The sequence below is a fragment of the Lolium rigidum genome, chromosome 4 (assembly GCF_022539505.1).
Source record: "Lolium rigidum isolate FL_2022 chromosome 4, APGP_CSIRO_Lrig_0.1, whole genome shotgun sequence".
Taxonomy (NCBI): Eukaryota; Viridiplantae; Streptophyta; class Magnoliopsida; order Poales; family Poaceae; genus Lolium; species Lolium rigidum.
In genome coordinates this window covers 268,378,958-268,392,239 of record NC_061511.1, presented here as the reverse complement: position 1 = coordinate 268,392,239, position 13,282 = coordinate 268,378,958, and the positions used below count along the sequence as shown (strand labels likewise).

The 13,282-nt window shown below is 42.1% G+C and overlaps 2 protein-coding genes across 3 annotated transcripts; both read left to right on the top strand.

The window, feature by feature from the left end:
* The first annotated feature begins 68 nt into the window (after positions 1 to 68).
* LOC124707710 (proteasome subunit alpha type-3) lies at positions 69 to 4,189 on the top strand. Its single transcript, XM_047239385.1, has 11 exons — positions 69 to 164; positions 911 to 1,056; positions 1,141 to 1,180; positions 1,273 to 1,356; positions 1,565 to 1,638; positions 1,713 to 1,799; positions 1,895 to 1,979; positions 2,212 to 2,258; positions 3,123 to 3,188; positions 3,641 to 3,731; positions 3,843 to 4,189. Exons 2-11 carry the CDS (start codon positions 953 to 955, stop codon positions 3,912 to 3,914), a joined length of 750 nt encoding a protein of 249 aa, XP_047095341.1. The 5' UTR covers positions 69 to 164; positions 911 to 952; the 3' UTR covers positions 3,915 to 4,189.
* Positions 4,190 to 4,756: 567 nt separating this feature from the next.
* On the top strand, positions 4,757 to 12,519 carry LOC124707709 (histone-lysine N-methyltransferase, H3 lysine-9 specific SUVH1-like). 2 transcript variants are annotated; one of them, XM_047239383.1, is made up of 3 exons: positions 4,757 to 4,861; positions 9,474 to 11,489; positions 12,006 to 12,519. In XM_047239383.1, the coding sequence occupies exon 2, from the start codon at positions 9,494 to 9,496 to the stop codon at positions 11,444 to 11,446; it is 1,953 nt and encodes a 650-aa protein (XP_047095339.1). In that variant the 5' UTR covers positions 4,757 to 4,861; positions 9,474 to 9,493; the 3' UTR covers positions 11,447 to 11,489; positions 12,006 to 12,519. The 2 variants fall into 2 exon arrangements, with proteins under 2 accessions (XP_047095339.1, XP_047095340.1); XM_047239384.1 differs by lacking the exon at positions 4,757 to 4,861 and adding an exon at positions 6,186 to 6,201.
* The last annotated feature ends 763 nt before the right edge of the window (positions 12,520 to 13,282 follow it).

Genomic DNA, 13,282 nt, shown 5'->3' with positions numbered 1-13,282 from the left:
CGCCTGTCCTGGTTCGGGTCAGACACGCGAGCCTCCCTGCAAATACAACTCGTCCCCCAGGCTGCCTCCGCCCTCCACAGACCCTCACTCCCCACCTTCTTGCGCCACAAGCCGGAGCCGACGATCCGCCCGCCCGCCCGCGCCGCCGTCGACCGCCGGGATCGGTAAGCGCCCCGTCTCCCCGCCTCCTCGCGCCCCCACAAAGCAGGCCGGACGCGTCGCCGCCACCGCTGCCGTGCTGCTAAACCTAAGCTACCTGATTTAGACGAGATCCCAAATCAGATCGAACGCTTCCGCTGCAACGGCGTCGCCGGATAGTGGGAATCGCCCCTGGCCCTCCTCCTACCGTAGCAGGGTCACCTTGTACTTGGAAGGAATTCTTCTTTTCGTAGTCGTCGGCTCAACTGGACCGGTACTGAGTAGAGATCCCTCATGGCCTGAATCGGTTTTCCGTTGTTGGTTGCCAACCCTAACCTTGCTGGGGTTTTCTGGTATTTTCTATGCCATGAACAATCTAACCTAACAATTGTTTTCACTGGTCGCGGAATTGTTTGCTGTGCGGTGGAGTACTAGTAGACGTGTATTTTCCAGAAACTTTTGGTGTCCAACTGAACCCCTCATGGCCCCCCCTTTGTGGTCAGTGATAATTGTATCGCATCTTGGTGCAATTACCAAGTGTAACAAACCAAGGAAATTCCAGGTTTTCCATGTGGGCAGGTAGCTCTGTTCGCAAATACATGCATGTACCTTCGCACGCCATGCTCCAAGTACTACGATAGAAGTTTCACTAGGATACTTACTGCCCTGCCAAATGCCTAGTACACATGTCTGAATAGTCCTTGCAGTTGCCTGTTCCATGAAGCTTGGTCCTGCTTATTCTCAATGTGATTGCTTCTATTTCTCTTTCCAGGAGACAACTCTACATTGGTTTAGAGGTTGAAGCAACTTAACAATGAGCAGCATCGGAACTGGGTATGATCTGTCCGTCACCACCTTCTCCCCGGACGGCCGCGTCTTCCAGGTCGAGTATGCTGGCAAGGCCGTCGACAACAGCGGGTAGGACTGAGCTCCCTTCACTATTTGCTTGTACTTTTTTTTGTCTATGTGACTTCATGCTGCAATTTGGATGTTTTTCTGTAGGACGATCGTTGGCATCAAATGCAAAGATGGAATCGTCCTTGTAAGTGGTTATTGCTGTATTTATTTCGCCCAGATTTGGTGTTCTTTTCTGCATGTTTTGTGTGATAACTTTCTTATGATGTTGTTCTGTAGGGTGTGGAGAAGCTGATAACATCTAAGATGATACTTGCTGGCTCGAATCGGAGACTTCACTCCGTGCACCACAACTCTGGCTTGGTAATTTGTCTTCCATTGTGTTTTTGACATATAGGGTGGCGACGCTCTAAAATTGACCAGCAATAATTTAGAATATATATTGCATTGCATTATCCTTTGTAGATATGTGATTAGGTCTTGTATTCTCCAGCTGTTCTCTTTGATGTTATTTTTGATCTGGTAATGAATTTTCATTTGTATCTAAGATAATTACTGTTCTCTTTTTCAGGCTGTGGCTGGGCTAGCAGCAGATGGTAGGCAGATAGTCTCAAGAGCAAAGTCAGAGGCAGCTAACTATGAGAAGTGAGAATTAGTGTGACTTTTGATTCCATATGATGTACATTTCTAGAATTGTAACCTAAATCTGTTTCCACCAGGGTTTACGGAGAACCCATGCCTGTGAAGGAGTTAGCTGATCGTGTAGCTAGCTATGTTCATCTGTGTACACTCTACTGGTGGCTCAGGTAAGATAGTTAACACTTTCTTGTTCGAGAAGGCAGTTGCCTTGTTGAACATGTTACTTTATAATTTGATACAATTTAAATTCCCTCTGTCTCAGGCCTTTTGGCTGTGGAGTTATTCTTGGAGGTTATGATAGGGATGGGCCACAGCTCTACATGATCGAACCTTCAGGTCTCTCCTATGTAAGTCCTCACTCCAACACTTGGTAGTTCTTCGTTTTTGCCATTCTTGTTAGGGCTGAGCAAGGGATAAGTTGGGTAGCTAACACATTTATATTTCATAACAGCGGGCAAGTTTAACATTACAGAGTATATAATTTTATTTACAACTTTACATCTATTAAGATATGCAATGTTGCTTTCAAACGAAGTAGATGCATATGGAATTTTTGACTTACCAATTGAATTATGACAGAAATATTTTGGTGCTGCTCTGGGTAAAGGAAGACAAGCTGCAAAAACGTAAGCCAACTTCAATACTTCGTTTATTTGTATGATTTCTGCAGTGTGCCCAATTTCTGTATCCTTGTAAACTACTAGGACTTCTAGCCTACAGCATGGCACATTCACCAAGCATTAGTATAATGTTTCTATACAATACCATCTTAATTGTTCGAAGTAGACCTTGAGGAATAGTGGGATTAAGGCTACTGTTCTTGTTCTCAATGATTTTGATACATCAAATGAACTGTCTACAATTAGCATATATGCAGGTAGTAGTTTTAATGCTGTTCTGTATTTAATGGGTGCAATATGCTCTTATTGCCTATATTCAGATTGCCACTACAATAACACAGCTTAGGTGTTGTTTATTTTTGTGCCACACTTTGCTGCATACTTAGGCAAGTTTCACTTTGCCAAGATTTTCTTTTATTTTTTTGCTAAATTTTGGTTCCACATTTTCTCAAAACTGTACTCCACACACCATATACATTTTTTGAGAAAATTTTCCAACACATGTGATGAACAACTTGCTAGCCACACAAGTTGTGGCTTTCCACACACGTGACACAAAGTTTAATAAAATATCGCAATTAACAGGCCCTCACTTTGGCAGTTTGATAATAATAGCTTCTTTACAGCCATCACAGAAATATTTTACCAGAATTGGCAAGTAGTTGACTCTCTGAATTTACTAGCTTCTACAGTGCAGAACCACAACACAAAAACTGGCTGTTAATGATTATAGATGAGCATAGTTTACATAGTGGAAATGCATCGGCGTTAATATCTTTCTTCTGGTATTTGTCTTTTTGGGGATTTGGTTTTCAGGGAAATAGTTGTTAATTAGCACACTTACTTTCTCCCCTTACTTTCTTCCTACAGGGAGATTGAGAAATTGAAGCTTTCTGAGCTGACCTGCAGGGAAGGCATCGTTGAGGTTGCCAAGATGTATGCTCTAAATCTTTTCCCATAGTACATTATTATTTCAAGCTTCCGCTTAAGATCCATCGCCTAAAATTTTCTGCCATGCTTGTCATAAAAGCTTGTTAGTTATGTGCTATGTGCTGAAGCTTGGCGATGATAGTTAGTACTAGTTAATAACTAAGGATTTTTCTCTCATAGACAGAAAAATACTATAGTTAGTCTAGGAGGCATTCCTGTTCATACACCCCTTTTAATGGTTACGATGATCCTTGGCATCATTATTTTACTTATACAAGCAGTAGTTGTGGTTACCAGTTGGTTTTGCGATAGGCTTGCATAATGCTTATATGTTTTTCTTAGTACAAATACCTTCTTGTCAGTGTGACTGGGAGTTTGACACTGAATGCTAATCAACTACCCTGGTTCTCACAAACCTCCTAAAATAGCCTGACATATCTTTTTTTCTCTATATCCAGAATTTATGGTGTACATGATGAAGCGAAAGACAAATCTTTTGAGCTGGAACTGAGCTGGGTATGCGATGAATCAAACCGTCAGCACGAGAAGGTAATATAATGATCATTTGTGGAGAATATCGTCTCCCTTCCGAATTACACAGCCACCTGGGTCGTCCCCTTTTCCTGAAGTGCCTACTAACTTGCCACACCACACATACAGGTTCCAAGCGATCTTCTGGAGCAGGCCAAGGCAGCTGCTCAGGCAGCGCTTGAGGAGATGGACGCTGACTAAAGACGAGACCACTAATCAATCATGCTCCGAGGGCTTCCCATTTCCTTTCACGCGTGGTGTAATAGATACAGGACCGGTTCATGAATTTCTGTTTCGGAGCTAAAACTACCTCCTCAGGATACTGTCGCTTTGGGTTCCATCTCGGTCGAGGTAGCAAGCAGGGCTCTCGTTGTTTGGGGTTCTAGAGGATTGTACTCTGCTTGCAGTTTGGTCGCACATTGATTCTGAATCTATTGAACTCTGAATGACCTTGAAATCCAATGAGTTCTATCGACAATATCTATATCCATTGCCGTTGCTGTGACTGAAAATATTTGTTGCCGTTTCACGGTTGCATACTTTGGTCGGTCAATGAGACTGACGAATGCACATCACGTATGGAAATACACTGAAATCTGTTACTCCCTCCGGCTCTTTTCATAAAACATATTGGAGATTTGTGTAAATTTAAATGTATCTAGACATTGAATAGTAGTTAGATGCATTTAAATTTTAATAAATTTGAAGACATGATTGAAGGGACGGATGGGTTAACATCGTTGACTCGTGGGCACAAAAGAACCCTTTGAAGAAAAACTCTGACCTTTTGCGGTGGCGGTGGGTCCAGGAGCCTAGCCGCCCCGTGGCTGTCCAAGCCCGTCGGATCAGCAGCCGACGGTCCGGATGCAGCCGACTACATGCCCCACCAACCCCAATAAAGTCGGCCACACCTCACCTGGAGAAGTCCGCTCCACCTCCACATCACGGCCTCCTTCTCCGCGTGGTCGCTTCAGTTTCATTTTGTTTCCACCCAAGGGATAGCTGAGCTGTCTGTCGTAGAGGACAAGGAGAACGCGGCGGCGGCGGCGGAGGCGGAGGCGGAGGCGTTGCGACGCCGTTCTAGCCCGCTCTGCCCACCTCTCTTCGTCCCCACGACCGCATCCCCGGGCGGCAGGCTTCCTGCTCAGGTAGGGTTCCCTTCCCTCGGCTTGGTTGGTCTGTAACTGTCCTTAATCTGCTTCCATTTCGATGGCACTGGACCAGGGATCGTGCTGTTTTTTTTTGGCTTAGATTTGTTTTCTCCGCTACCGTTTAGATGGCCTTGGACCAGCCGGATCGTGCTGTTTCGGATTAGATTTGTTTTCCCCGCTACCGTTTCCGACGGCCTTGGACCAGCCGGATCGTGCTGTTTTTTGCTTAGATTTGTTCGGAATTGTGTTTTGTTACGGCCAGGATATGGAGGCCGGCTTTAATTTGCCCTTTCAGGGTGGGCAGTGTTAGCGCATTAGGCCTTGTTTGGGAGTACTGGACTGTTTTAGTGGAGATTAGTGGGGATAATACTCGGGTGAACCCCTATCGCCACCCAATCCCCGCAAGACCCCATACCCAATCCACACACTAGCTAAGGGTCGAGTATTGGGGATTGAAAAAATTCAACACACTAAGATTTAGGAAGAAGTGGGGATTAAACTCGCTCAATACTCTAAGCACCAAACATGCATTTAGAACAAGTGGGGATTTAGAGTTTGCTGCGATTTATCCCCACTAATTCTCCAGTGCCAAACAAGGCCTAGCAGGGAACTATGGTTCTGACCACTCAGTAGCTAGTACCTGACCAATTCCTGGCACGGCAGGCTGGGCATGACCAGCAGGAATTCGACATGCCAAATCAGTACTCTTTTCTCTATCGATACGTTTGACCAAGGTTTTAGGTCTGCACCGCTACCTGTTTACGCAATGTACCATCAAAAGAATTTCGTTTAGTTTAAATAGCGTCGAAAGCTTACCATCTTACCCTCTTGCCGTTACCGTCGACTTGTACATATCCGCGGTTGAATCGGGCAACTTTGCGGTCTTCTCAATCTCCCGCGCCAAAGTTGGTGTCCTAAAACGTCATGGTTCCTGCCTTGTCACTTTCAGATCTCAGCGTAGTATCCTTATTGTATATTTTTTTTATTGAAACTGCAATATCATTCTATGAATTTGATGGACCGAATGAAATTAATTCTCAGCAAGATTTGGGTATGTGCCATTTAAAAAACACAAAGCAATACACCAACTGTTGTCTGTTATGGTTTATGGTTAACTTATCCGTATCCGCTGTTGAATCGGACAACTTCGCATTCTTCTCAATCTCCTGCAGGCACAATTGATGTCCTAAAATGCCCTAATTCCTGCCTTGTTACTTTCAGATCTTACCATAGTATCCTTGTTATATTTTTGTTGATTTAAACTGCAATATCTTTCTAGGAATTTGATGGAAGGAATGAAGTTTTTATAAACAATTTTTGTTTTCAGCAAGATTTGGGTCTGTACCATTTAAAGAATACCATTTTAGCAATATACCATCAAAAGAATTTCGTTTAGTTTAAATAGCAACAAAAGGTTAGCATCTTACTCCTGTTGTCGTTACCATTACCGTTATGGTTAACTTCTCCGAATCCGATGTTGAATCGGACAACTTCGCCTTCTTCTCCATCTCCCGTGCCACTGGGGCACCTACCTCAATGGCCATAGTTGATGCCCTAACGCCCTAATATCTGCCTTGTTACTTTCAGATCTCAGCTTAGTATCCTTGTTATATTTTTGTTGATTTAAACTGCAATTTCTTTCTAGGAATTTGATGGAATGAAGTTTTTATTAAACAATTTCTATTTTCGTGAACACCATTTTAGCAATATATCATCAAAAAATATTCGTTTAGTTCAAATAGCAACAAAAGGTTAGCATCTTACTCCTGTGGTTGTTAGCGTGACCGTCATGGTGTCATGGTTAACTTTCTCTGTATCCGTTGTTGAATCAGACAACTTCACCTTCTTCTCCATCTCCCGTGCCACTGCGGCACCCACCTCAATGGCCATAGTTGATGCCCTAACGCCCTAATTCCTGCCTTGCTACTTTCAGATCTCAGCGTAGTATCCTTGTTATATTTTTGTTGATCTAAACTGCAATGTCTTTCTAGGAATTTGGCAGACCGAATGAAGATTTTTCATGAATTATCATTTCTAGAAAGATTTGGGTCTGTACCATTAAAATAATACCCTTTTAGCAACATACCATTAAAAGAATTTCATTTAGTTTAATAGCATTAAAAGGTTAGCATCTTACTCCCGTATCGTTACCGTTAAGGTTTATGGTTAATTTCTCCATACCCGCCGATGAATCGGACAACTTCGCGTTCTTCTCCATCTCCCGTCCCACTGCGGCACCCACCTCAATGGCCATAGTTGATGCCCTAACACCCTAATTCCTGCCTTGTTACTTTCAGATCTCAGCGAGTCAGAGTAGTATTCTTGTTATATTTTTGCTGATTTAAACTGCAGTGTCTTCTAGGAATTTGACAGACCAAATGAAGATTTTTTTTTATCAATTTTTATTTCTAGGAACATTTGGGTTTGTACCATTAAAAGAACACCATTTTAGTAATGCACCATCAAAATAATTTCGTTTAGTTTGAATACCATCAAAAGGTTAGCAGGTTACTCATGTTGTTGTTGTTTACATTTAACTTCTCCGTATCTTCTGTTAAATCGGACAACTTTGCATTCTTCTCCATATCCCAGCTGGCCACCTCATCAATTGCCATAGTTGATGCTGCTTTGCCACCGCAGCATTTAACAGTAACAGTGCGCTTTTTTAGCGGCATTACTAAACGGAATCTTTTGACTGCGTTTTGATAAATGCTGATCTTCTAATGATATAGATCCAAACTTTCTTTCTTTCTAACAGTGTTAGTTCTGGACCAAATTGCTCTCTCTTCTAATTATCTTTTGCTGCCAATTGGTAGCGCTCACTCTTGTGATTAGCTGTACCTGCCACAGCTCAATTCTTTGCTGCTGCAACTTCTTGTTCTGGACCACATGCAATCACCTGCTACTGTGCAAGTCAAAACCAAGCTCTTGTCGATGCATACATGATACATTGATACATATCAGAATGCGCATATGCACGCTTATTTAACCAATAAGAGCGCGTGCATACAAATCAATCTCAAGTGATCAAACAAATCGTGCATGCTTGTTGACTACCATAAGCATGTAGGGCTCTAGCAATTGCGTAACTTGTGATACAGAGGGCAAGTGAGTAGATACATTGCTTGCTTTAGTCAAATAGAAGGGTCTGGTGTACTGAGTTAGTCATACATTCCCACTTTTCGTGAATTTTTTTTTTGAACATTTAACCAATAAAAGCGCCTGCACTCAGATCAATCAAAACATGCATGCGTGTTGACCACCGTAGCATGTACTGATCATTAAAATTGTAGGGCTCTAGCAACTGTGTAACTTGTGATACAGAGAGCAAGTGAGTGGAGAATGACTTGCTTTAGTCGACTAGAAGTGTGTTGTGTACTGAGTCAGTCATACATTCCCACTTTATTGAAAAAATGAAACAAAATGAATATTGCCAATGTGACTCTATAAAGTTTTATGGATTGAAACTCTGGGCTCTGTTTGTACTGTAGATAGAAAGTGGGAAGTTTCGCGCTATTTATTTGTAACAAACTGAAATTTTTGCTGTAGATGGAATGATCTCAATGAAATTTTGGTCCTTCTTGAAATGTACTTTGCCAATACTACATGTCCACTTTATATTCTTTTTCATAATGCCTCTCCATAGTCCCTAGTTGGCAGAGCTTCATCCAAACTTCCACAGCATTTGTGCCAGTCTACTACTAATGGCAGAGCACAATCCGTAGCCATTTAATTCCTGTGTAATCCCGTCTTCCAAACTTTTCGTGGTTCATCCTCCATGTCTCGCCTCAGTCGGTAAGTGTAATCAGTAGTGCCGGTGGGCGGTGGCAGAGAAAAGATATAGGTGGGGCAAGAAAATTATGTTATATAAGGAAAACATATTTTTATTGAAAATAAGAAAATTACTGTAAATGTGAATATAACAGTTATATTGTCGAAGCGGTAAAACTCAAAGTGGCTGAATTGAGGTCTGTGTTCGAAAACCATCAAGTCATGGTTTCTTTCTCATTTTCTTCATGTACATCTCCAATAGCTGCAAAACAAGGAAATGCTTAACAGACAAAATGAACAGTGCACTGATCTACATATGCATACATATGTCCAATACATTTCTATCTTGGGAAGACTCAGCTCCTCCTGACCCCGTACCTCCGCCACTGGCAATTGGTGGAGACTATGATGACGTCATATTCAGTTTTGATGGTAGCGTTATTAATCAGCAAGTATTGAGATTTGTTTGTATGTATCTTGGTTTACCTGTGTTTTGATATTGACTTCAGAAAACTAATAATAATAATAATAATAGTATGATTATGGTTCTGTTACATATATTAGTTATTGTTGTTTGGGTTTCCTAGTAATTGTTCCATTATTGATGCTAGTTAGTAGATTTACTCAAGGTGATTTCTGATTTAGTTTTGAAAAAAATCAAAGCGTCGAAACTCGAAAGTAGGTGAGACTGTAACTTGATGTTTTACGTTCATGCTGGTTGTAGTTGCATGCAGTAATGTTTGTTGGGTGCAAACCATGCTTATGGATTCACTAAGTTATGCTTACTCCATTTGATATTTTGGCTAATTTACAGTACATAAAGGTTTTACTTGTGCAGGAATTTTTGGTTGATTTGAGATGGACAGGGCTAGAAATTTCATACCTGACCCTAATGAGGAGCTCCTGGATATCAAGCCATTAAGGTCTTTAGCTCCAATGTTCCCTGCACCAATGGGAGTCAACATTATTCAGTCAAGCACACCGCCGTTGGTCTGCGTGACTCCGGTTGGCCAGTTTCCTACAGGATTTGGTGCAGGGAACCTTCCTGCCTTTGGATCATTTGCCACCTTCAGTGCTACTGCAAATGGTTTCTCGCATGCAGGCACCAGTGCTAATGGGCCCACTGATGCTACCCCTATCTCAGCCTACAAAACGAGATCATCTGGGGGTACATCTGAGCACAAGGCTAAGAGGTCTTCCGGTTTGGCTGCAGATGGCTCAAATGGAGTTAAGGCCAAGCGTCTTAGGCCCAACTACAAGAATCTTGTCGCTGGCAAGGAGATTGCTTTTTTGCCAGCTTCAAATAGTAATCCTAGGGATACTGTGGAAGCAGTTCATATGATCTTCGAGGCACTCAGACGTAGACATGTGCAGATGGATGAAACACAGGATGGTAGAAAATGTGCAAACATGAAAGCTGGCACCATCATGATCGCCAATAATATCAGGGCCAATGCAGGAAAGAAGGTTGGTCCTGTTCCTGGAGTTGAAATAGGGGATATTTTCTATTTCAGGATGGAGCTATGCATCATTGGTTTGCATGCTCAAAGCATGTGTGGCATTGATTACATTGGAAATGTCGAGGATTCTGTAGCAATATGTATTGTTGCAGCAGGTGGTTATGAGAATCAGGATGATGACACAGAGACGCTGGTGTACAGTGGTTCAGGGGGTAATAGTAAGAATACTGAGGAGAGGCATGACCAGAAGCTTGAGAGGGGCAACCTTGCTCTTGAGAGGAGTGTGCACAGGAAGAATGAGATAAGAGTTGTGCGGGGATTCAAAGATCCAGCTTGTGTTTCTGGAAAAATATACATATATGATGGCCTCTATAAGATCCAAGAGTCCTGGAAGGAGAGAACAAAGTTTGGCATCAATTGCTTCAAGTACCGGTTGCAGCGTGAACCTGGACAGCCTGATGGAGCTGCAATATGGAAGATGACTCAACGATGGATACAAGATCCATCAACAAGAGGCACTGTTATACTACCTGACCTATCATCTGGGGCTGAAATAATCCCAGTTTGTCTTGTCAATGAGGTAGATCATGAGAAAGGACTTGGACATTTCACCTATACTAATGAGGTCAAATACTTGAGATCCCTCACTTCTGTGAGGCCATTGCTGGGTTGTCAGTGCGAGAGTGTTTGCCTACCTGGTGATACCAGCTGTGCTTGTGGGCAACATAATGGAGGGGATCTACCCTACAATTCATCAGGAGTGTTGGTGTTCCGCAAGCCAGTAATATATGAATGTGGTGAAGCTTGCCATTGTACCCTGAATTGTCGCAACAGAGTGACCCAAAAGGAGAACAGATACCACTTTGAGGTCTTTAGGACCACAAATCGAGGCTGGGGTCTTCGCTGCTGGGACCCTATCCGTGCTGGTGCATTTATCTGTGAGTACACTGGGGATGTCGTTGATGGGCTCAATAATCTGGATGATTACATTTTTCAGACTGCGTGTCCTGGTGACAAGACGCTAAAATGGAATTGTGGGAGTGAATTGTTAGGTGAGGAAAGCACATATGTATCAGCTGATGAATTTGAGCCACTGCCCATCAAGATAAGTGCAAAACGTAGGGGAAATGTCTCACGTTTCATGAACCACAGTTGCTCCCCGAATGTCTTCTGGCAACCAGTGCAATATGACCATGGCGATGACAAGCACCCACATATCATGTTCTTTGCACTTAATCACATCCCACCCATGACAGAACTAACTTATGACTATGGTGTGGTTGGAGCTGAGCCCACTCGTAGGACCAGGAACTGCCTGTGTGGATCATCAAGCTGTCGCGGGGTATTTTGATCCATTTGGGAGCATGTACATAGTGGTGGATCAACATGTAAAGGTAAGGTTCTTTGCAAGATTGGTTTCTGTATTAGTCTGTTCTTATTATTACTCGAGTATTCATCTGTTTCATTGGATGCCGTGGTGCCAAATTGCTATATGGTTTTGAGTGCCTTGTTATGCTATTCACATTTCTCTTATATGTTTATATCGCTATATTTTTTTGAGCGCCTTGTCATGCGATTCACATTTCTCTTGTATGTTTATATCATAGAAGTTGGCATTTTGTCTTCCCCCTAGCGCCAATATTCCTTCTGTAACAAACTTTGATAATTACTTCCGACTACATATGTTTCATTATGGTAGCAGGTTAAGCACAGTTCTTTTAATCGTGAAATGCAGCACAACACATGTTGTTTACCCACAGGCAAACTGCATTTGTGTACATACTTCACGCAGATTACTTAGCGTTAGATGTTAGCATCTTGAATCTTTATTACTTCTGGATTACTTGCTGATAAATAATACCGGTTTTTGAGTGTGTCCTTTACACATTACTTGTTTGCTCACCTTGCAGATGTGCTGCTGTTATACTGTCGCATTGGCTTCTATCTATGTTAACTGCGAAGATGGTTAATTATCACCAGTTTGAACTATGAAGACAGTAAATTATGTCCGGGCCTTAGAATACCATGTCGCTGCACTCGGGTTCTATTGGATGGTGGCTTTGTGCCCTCCATTTCTTCAGATATGATGCCTTTGTTGATGTATTGCTGCCTATCTGTCTATTTTTTGCAATCCATTTGCAACATCCTGTGTAGGGTTAGCGTCAGTTTTAACTGGTCCCTGGCTGTTAGTTGTGACTTGTTAGACTCGGAGATGTAAAACATGCGTCTTAGTCTAGTCTTGCAATGGGATCAGTCTTGTTAGTTAATTACATTTGCTCTGTCGTTGGATGTCGACCATCGTGCAGGCAAATTCTGTGGCATACTTTGTCTATTGTATAGCACTCGTCCCACTGACGTGTGGAATGAACCCAACTTGTAGTGAATCTATGGGGAATTTGGCAAATATCATAGGAACTTCTTATATCCCGAGGTTGTTTTTTAGAAGCTGTGTTACTAATACTAGCTATCACTCATGAGTCCCTCTTTCTTCCTAAAGAGATGTGCTTCACACACAACTCTCTTTTAATGTGCTTCGGATATTTTAATGTGCTCACACACAACTCTCTTTTAATGTGCTTCGGATATTTTAATGTGCTTCGGACAGATGTACACACATCAGAAATTCAATTCAGCACGTGGGAGCGAAATTCAATTCAATTCCGCACAGATGTACACACATCAGAAATTCAATTCAGCACGTGGGAGCGAAATTCAATTCAATTCCGCACATGGAAGCATGTGCTCTTGCCATCAGAAGGAACATTTTGAAATGTTAAAAAAAATCGAACAAAATATTTCTCGCTTACGTATCGATATTTTACATGCGCACATCAAGTTTTTTGAAAAACCGACATTTTTTATGACTTGTGAAAAGACAAACAAAACGTCTGATACACAAACTTTGTTTACATCAAAATTTGTCTTTTTTACGAATGATACTCTAAATGTCGATTTTCTTTGTGAACCTGTAGAATTTCGAGGTATACCTACTAAATTTTGTGTTTGAATTTTTTGATATTTGAAAGTGTATTTAAAATGAAGTTTACAAACCAGGAGCATATGCTTTCGGCTGACAAAACACCACTCCCGTACACACATGGCTTATACTACTAGAAAGCTTGTGCTTCACACACACGTAGATATCACGGGTATCAAGCTTCTCTGCATGGTTACATGAGGCGGCACC